The sequence below is a fragment of the Fukomys damarensis genome, unplaced genomic scaffold (assembly GCF_012274545.1).
Source record: "Fukomys damarensis isolate Sample0158 unplaced genomic scaffold, DMR_v1.0_HiC HiC_scaffold_30, whole genome shotgun sequence".
Lineage (NCBI taxonomy): Eukaryota > Metazoa > Chordata > Mammalia > Rodentia > Bathyergidae > Fukomys > Fukomys damarensis.
Window position 1 is genome coordinate 60,757,343 of NW_022900942.1, and position 7,929 is coordinate 60,765,271.

General features: G+C 42.2%; 1 protein-coding gene and 1 pseudogene across 1 annotated transcript; one reads left to right on the forward strand and one right to left on the reverse strand.

The window, feature by feature from the left end:
• Nucleotides 1-614: 614 nt before the first annotated feature.
• On the forward strand, nucleotides 615-3,402 carry Adcyap1 (adenylate cyclase activating polypeptide 1; the record flags this gene model as incomplete). Its single annotated transcript, XM_010638691.3, has 1 exon — nucleotides 615-3,402. A coding segment is annotated over one exon (375 nt), but the record flags the coding sequence as incomplete, so codon positions are not given.
• A 145-nt stretch (nucleotides 3,403-3,547) lies between these two features.
• LOC104872491 overlaps nucleotides 3,548-7,929 on the reverse strand; it is a 14,107-nt pseudogene continuing 9,725 nt past the window's right edge.

The window sequence follows — 7,929 nt, forward strand, 5'->3', positions numbered from 1 at the left end:
GCGCAGTGGGCCGGGCGCGGGCGGAGACTCGGAAGGGACGCTTAAAATTTGGCGGAAAGCTGGGAGAGCTCGAGACCCTGTGAGAGGGAAAGAGGGAGGCAAACCCCGGGCTTTGATTCTTTTGGAATTAAAAGAGCCCCCCACCCCCAGCCATTCACTACCTTCAAGGTTTGCGGAAGGATTTGCTGTAATTTCCTCTAGGCCTGACGTGTTTGGGGGAAGGGCTTTGCCTTTACTATAAATTCCAATCGAAGTAAACACTACGCGACATTGGGACACTTATGGAAACAGTCCTGCTCACGTTGGGAAAAACCTGAATTTGGGGCGCGTGTGGAGCCTGTCTCAGCAGAAGGCACGGTTTTAATAAAGCCGACTGGGAAACAGATGACATTTTCGCAATGAATAATTCATGAGGTGAAAAATATTGCCCAGGGCCTGTCGACTTCTATTAGTATTATCGCGTTTTCAACTTAGCGTGCGGAAGGAGTGCAGGGATCGATGCAGACGCCACGCAGCAGCCAGACTGGCCTGTAGGAGCCTTTGGTTATGCTCTTTGTAGGTCGGGGTTTGAGGAGCAGTTAGGACAATTTATCGCAAAGGCGCGGACCGCCTGATCTTGCAGGGCGCGATGGAGAAAGGCTGAAATCGCGTGCCTGTTTCTCGGATCTGGCCCTGGGCTCTCGCTGTACGACTTCGTGCCAAGAAATCCCGGGGCGCAGGGAGAGTCGGCCCTGCCCGCCAGCCCCCCAAGCCTCAGCCGGGTTCTCCCGCCCGGTCACGCCATTCCTCCCTTTCCTTGCAGTGGGGACCTCGGCGGCGGAGCGGAGGACTCGGAGCCGCTCTCCAAGCGCCACTCGGACGGGATCTTCACCGACAGCTACAGCCGCTACCGGAAACAAATGGCTGTCAAGAAATACTTGGCAGCCGTCCTGGGGAAAAGGTATAAACAAAGGGTTAAAAACAAAGGACGCCGAATAGCATTTTTGTAGCGATGAGTTTCCAGCTACCCTGTGTATACAACCCTGACGCAATGAAAAGTCGTTTTCCAAACTGACTGAACAGTCATCGCTCGTGTGTTCTATCCAAACATGTATTTATGTATGAAGTAAAGCCATTAAATGAATATTTTGATAATAATATTGTTTTTGTTTTTACAAAGCACTAGAGAATGCACAGATATACTTTGTGGACCAATTATTGATATTATCTTATAAACATATTAAGAATATATATATATATATATATAGGTATAATAGAGAGCAGTTCATAACAAAGCGTGCACAAGGATTGAAAATTCGCCTGAGCTGTTTATGTTTTTATATAAAATAAATAGAAAAAAATAGACAATCATTGTTTTGAATATTACTCCTATTTTTGTAAACTGGAATTAAAAGGATAGTATTTTTATCCACAACAGGCCTGAAGATGTTAATATTGACCATTTGCTACTGTACATAAACAATGACGCCCTGCTCTAGGGAGATTCTGAGTAGTGATTTGAGGAATTGCCGGAGGGCATTCTTTCCCAGGGGCCTCTGGGGCAGGCTACTTCCATCCCAGCCTAACCCCCTCAAGTGGGCACTGTCCCGCGGGCTGGGTGGCCGATACTTTCGCTTTCTTTGATTCTACTTTGATGTGTATTTGTCTCACTTCAGACTCTCAGCCCAGAAGGAAATTCTAATCAAATAACAGCTCGGTTTAAATTGTGCTTCTCCCCAGAATTCAGGCCACTCCCTGGGGGAAGAGTTGAGGAACTGTACAGAGGAGGGAGGCTCGGATAGGAAGCTCTCTTTTTTGTGTATTTCCGGATTCGTCCTGGAACGAACAATCCCAAGGTTAGGGCAATTGGAACAAAATGAAGGACGTGGAGGTTTCTAGGAAGAGGCAGAGCTAAGGCTGAGGAGGATGCTGGAGAGGGACAGTTTGAGACTGCTCCGCCCTCCCAGAAGGCTGGGGCAAGTCCTGTCCTCTGCAGGTCCGCTGCCGGTCTGATTTGGGGCGTTGTGTATTGGAAATGGATGCAAAGTACAATGTGTTTTTCTCAGTGCTGTCCACGCTTCTCATCTTGTGAAGTGGCCAGGACCCTCCCCTTTGAACCCTGCTTTGTAAAAGCTGCCTTTTTCCTTTGTGGTTTTTCTGGGGACCCCTCCTTCCTACACTCCTGCAATGTTTGAGTATTGTTTACCCTTTTTTTTTTTTACATTTGCTTCTCTTAAACTTGTGAATGCTTCTTACTTTTGGTTGTTTGATGCAAGCAGTTATTGTAAAAGCTTAGGAACTCCTGTGTAGCGACCACTAAGTAATTATGCACTAAATATGAACCTTTTGTTTCTTGTTTATTGAGTTTGTAGGTAAAATGTATTTTTCTACATTATGGCTTATTGCTTAGTAAAATTTATTTCATAAAACCAATCTTTGTCATAATAGAATGTGTAGTGTTCACATGTTGCTCAGTTTTACTGATAAATCATTTAAACCTCATCTTCATATGTATGAGTACTATCTTATATCTGTGATCCAGAGCGAGGTAAGCAAGCTCCCACAACCCACCCTGGTATCTTCTCTTGGCTAAAGAAAGCTCGTCTGTTTCCTGTCAATTTTTTGAACATTCAGAACAATCTCTATAACAAAGAACCTTCACCCAGCAACCAGATCAAGCAGCAACAGGCAAACCAGCCAATCTCCCAAATTTCAGAACACAAATTTCTGCGAAAAAAAATTAAGCATTTAATGTGTAAAAGTTTAAAACACCTTTCCTTTTCCTTCATGGATTTGATCAGTATGAAGTCTTACAGGAAAGAAAACAGAACTGTATTTGCATTCCCAGGCGGGGTGGATGCTGCCAGAGATCACATTGCAAACAGTGAGAAAAGAGGCATTTGCTCTATGCCTGAGTCCTGCGCACAAGATCAGTCTTGCTTTAATTCTTCAGTCTCCTCAGGCAATGTGACACAGGATGCAGTTTGCAGCTTTAGTGCCTTTCTTCGCCTTTTAAATCGCCACGAATCACAGATGGCTATTTAGTGGCCCTACAATGCTGCAACACATCAGCTTGCATTTTAGTCTTAATTATTTGTTTCTTGGATAATGGGCAGAGTGTTCTGTATTTGTGTCAGCTGTTAGTGGTGAAATAGGGCTCTCGTTAACCTTTTATTTATGGAGTCTAATTTAGTGTTCCCGTGGCTAGTTGCAAAGCATTTTACAGTGATCACCCAGTTTAATCTTTTGTATACTTTTTAGAAATGCCAAGAGCCTTACTAAACTGGAGCAGAGTTATGATGTAGTGATAATTTAGTTAGATGTTAGTCTTGAAGCTTTTATTTTGTGTGCAACTGATTATAAAAACATCTTAACCAAGTATTATTACACACATGATATCTATAACTAGGTCTTTGATAACTGTTATATAAAGTGTGTAAAATTTGTATGAATAAATTTTTGTAAACAATGCAACTTGGTCTAATGTTTCGAGAAAAAAGATATCCAGGAAAAATAACTACTTTAAAATATGAAAGCATTATATTTCCTTTAGCAATCCTAAGATCTTTCATGTCTGGAATATATGTCTAAGCATCCATGTGTTTTCATAAACTGTGCTCTAACATCTGCTTGATGGATTACTAGATTCAATTAAAAGTTTAAAATAGCTACTTATATGGAGATAGCTGCCTAAGAAGGTAGAAAGCTCATAGATAGGCACAGATATCAGAAGACTTATAATATACACCATTTTGATTGTACATCGCTCCATATTCAGAAGGTTACTAAGTCCCAGTGTAGACAATGCTGGACAGTAGTTATGCTTCTAAAATAGCTAGCTGACATTTTCCTTGTAAGGTAACTGTACACTGAGTCTGGATAAAATTTTGTATACAACGATTTAAGCAATCCATTTTGGAGCTTTTAAATGTGTTTAGAGGTATGCCAACTTATCTCTGTCTAAAATGTTTTGGACAGAAGGAGCAAGAATAGGATTAAGAGTTAACTAGATACTTTAAAAGAAAATGTACTTGGAATCTTAGGACAAAATATGAAAAGTCATTTGCATATTGTATGCTTTATTAATTCATATTAACAAACACTAAAGCAAAACCTTCATATAAAATTCCCATAGATTCCCCATGGTGTGTTTTTTTAAGCCCTTAACTATTTCTGGGTTAAAAAACTATATTTAAAATCACGTAGAAGTCATACCATTGAATTTGAGGTGCCAGTTTTCAATCTAAAAATGTGTTTAATAATCCAGTAAATATGTCACAGTAGTATGAAAGGATCAGCAAGCACTCAAAAGTGGTTTTAATTTAGTTCAGCCTTTGAAGCCCAGAATCATATAGTGAGGGGCCCACAATCCAGAAATCTCATTTATAGTTAAAGAAATGAATATAACAATTTATATGTACACCGAGTTTTATTGAAGTAGTTCTCCTTTTTAAATTGTCAATGGAATCCTAATACAGTAAATAAAAAAGTGAAGAAAGAATTTATTTAATTGAAAACTAATGACTTGTCAAGAGAAAAAGCCCCCGAGTTTGCTGACTTCAAGAGAAATATATATAATATGCATACACTCATATGGCAACTTGCTATTTTTTTTTTACAGGGGATAACACAAATTATGACTTTTCATGGGATGACATCATATAGTTGGGTACCAGAGAAGCCATGATACGTGTCTTACTGACATTAGGGCTGGGAGGATACTGGTCCAATCTGTACTTATTTATCAAACCTTTGAAATGGGTCAGGCATGTTGGCTGAAAGAGCTGCATACACACCTGGGAGGAAGGTAGTATTCTTTTTCCAGCAAGCGCATTTCTGGGGGAACTTGGTAGTGATGCAAATTGCAGGGGTCCATCAGAACCAATGAATCTGCATTCTCCATAAAAAGCCTACATTGGTATGCACTCTAGATTGAGACCACTTAGACTTAGCATCTGGTAATATGTGTGTATGCAGAGCTGGATTTTTTTTTTTTTTTGGTACCAGGGATCAAACTCAGGAACTTGTGCTTGTGAGGCAGGTGACGACACCAATGAGCTAAATTCCTGGCCCTGAGTAGTTTTTCAGAGTTATCAGGTCATGCTCCTTGAACACAGTAATAAATGCACCAATAAGCCAATTCTCCAAAAATGGACATCAGGCTCTTGGAAAATTGTGTGTGTGTGTGTGTTTTTTTAAGTCACTAAGGCCATTATTAGTATTATTTTGCTTATATAGTCTGGTTGGCCCTCTGTTAAAGACATTTCTGGGTGGAGAATGATCCTCTGAGTAAAGAAAATTTAATCACGTGACCAAGAAATCAGCGCTATGGTGGACAGCACCAGTGCAGCCAACTGGTGTTAATTCTGGGGATCCAAAAATCAGCTTCCCATCACATTATACCCCAGTTTGGTTTTAATGGACTCTCCCCCACCTCAAAGTGTTTACAAGGCTATTTCGTTTCACCACTCCAATGGCCTCAGACCTGACCTTGCTGTTCACATCATTACAAGAGTAGAAACCGGAGCCAGGCTGGCCTTGTTCTCTTTCCTCGTCCTTCTCTGAGGAAAGGTGATACTTGCTCCCCTTGGTGCTGCCCCTCGCCTCAGCAATGGACTCTTACCATAGTCTGGAGCTGGTCATCCTGGCCTTGGTCATTCCCCCTTCAGCCAGGTCATTTTATCTCCTTCGTGGTATCCTGTCCCTCTGACGAGGTGCTCCAGAGCAGCCCCATTGTCATAGGGCTCAGGGTTTTTTGGTTGTCAGTCTTCTCTGTTCTACAGAGTCCTTGCTCTTGAGAAGCCCAGGTCCTTATCAGGCTTTGACATGCCAAAATATTCCTTGTCAGCTTCCCAGAATCCCCTCTCACTAGGTCTGGTATGTCTTCTGTGCCTACCAGTATCGATGTCCTGTTAGGTACAACCATGAAGCCCTTTTTTCTAGGAATCTCCCTCAACCTCTCAAAGTCACTGCCACCTTCACTTCCCTCCCGCCCACCCTGGCATGGTTCTCCTGTGATGCTTACTTCTGATCTTTAATCTCACACCATTCTGCCCAGTGCTTTAGCAGTCTCATAAATGCATGGCCTGTCCCTAGCTAGATGACCTAGTGGTGGGCATGGATGATATATTGCACTCAGATGCCCCTCTCACTTTTGGAAACATAAGAAATATGTCTCACACGTGTGTGTATTAATCAGCCTAAAGCTTGAAGGTGATGAGGATAAAAATAAAAGAGACACAGAATCAGGGAGAAATGTGGAGGGCTGGGGACTCTTGTCTCCTTTTGACAGAGAAGCTCTGAGTGACTGGTGCACCTTGGCTTTATTCAGTCAGACACGGGTCTGAGCAATTAGAGTTCCACAGGACTCATCTGCCTCCCACCCTCCATGGTAGTTGTCTGGGTAAACAACAGGATCTCAGGTGTTTTTTCCTTTTCCCTGCAGCGTGTCAGCACGCTTGCCTGCTGCCTCTCTTCGTTCTCACGGAGGGGGCCAATTTAGGCCTCCATCTTCCTAGCTGGTCTCCTGCGTGCGCGTGTGTGTGTGCGTGTGTGTGTGTGCGTACGCGTGTGTGTGGCATTGGGATAGGAACTCAGGACTTTTGCACTGAGCCACGTCCCCAGCCCTTTTTATTGTTATTGTAGTTTAAATTTTGAGACAGGGTTTCCTTAAGTCACTAAGTTGCCTAGGCTGAGCTTGAATTTGGATTGCTTCTGCCTCGCCTCCCAGTGTGCTGGGTTCACAGTTGTGCCTCTTCACCCAGCAGAAATACCTTTCTTGAGTGAATAAATGAACCGGAAGACTTGCAGAATTCACCCTGACATTTCCTTCATATTCTAATAGGGTAGCTGCAAAGCCCATATAGGAAGTGAATATCCTCATTAGTTAGATGTTCACCATGAGTGCCGCTCCATCTCCCTCTCGGAAAAGCTGCTGTGTAGAAAAGAAAGGCAGATTAATTAGGTATATTTCTGCCATAGGGAAAAACGAATTTTACATTCACATATAAGCCAAGGCTGCCAAAGGCTCAAGTCATACCAACCTTTATTTTTTCATTCCGATAAAAGAAGAAGGATCTTATTTTCAAACTAAAGAGGCCTCACCATGTGCTTCAAGACAGTAATACATTTTCCAAGAATAAAGGAAGAGGGACATTGTGAGACACAGCCTGGGCCTGGACTGACCTCAAAGTGATAATTAACAGAGCAGTTAGCTCCAGCTGCTGGAGAAGCTGCTCCCATCAACTGAAATATAATTTGAAACATGGGTTCCTAGACAGGAAAAAGGACATAATGGAACAGTACTTTCTAAAACAACACTAGCATTGTGGTAGGTGACGTCATCTGGTCCAAACTTTCTTCTCTAGCTATGTCTTTGCTGTGCATGACAGAGTCCTAATTCAGGGCGCATCATGACCTGTAAATTGCAAAATTATTCATGTCTATTTGTGGACATTTCCCTGTCTTTTAAGTACCCCGATTTTTGCCTAATTACCCCTTCCTCATGCAGGGCATGAATTTTGTGGGGATCCTCCTCCTCCTCCTCTTCTTCCTCCTTCTCCTCCTCCTTTTTTTTTTTGTTACTGAGGATTGAACCTAAGGCCTTTGCGCTGAGCTACCCCCAGCCACTTTATTTATTTTTAAATTTTGAGACAAGGTCTCAGGTTGCTACATTGCTCAGACTGGATTTGAACTTGTGCTTTTTCTGCCTCAGCTTCCCAGAGTGCTGGGATTACTTGCGTATGTCGCCATGCCAGACTATTTTTAGATGTTAACTAATCAAGATAATTGAGTCCCCTGACCTTGGTTCATGGCTTAGTGCAGCATGATCCACTTTAGGATAGTGGGATTAGAGAGGAATTTTTTTCCTGGAAAATTCCAAGAAAAGTGTCATTTCTTTTTTCCTGAATGATGTGGTGTGTAATGCAATGCACTGTATATATATATATA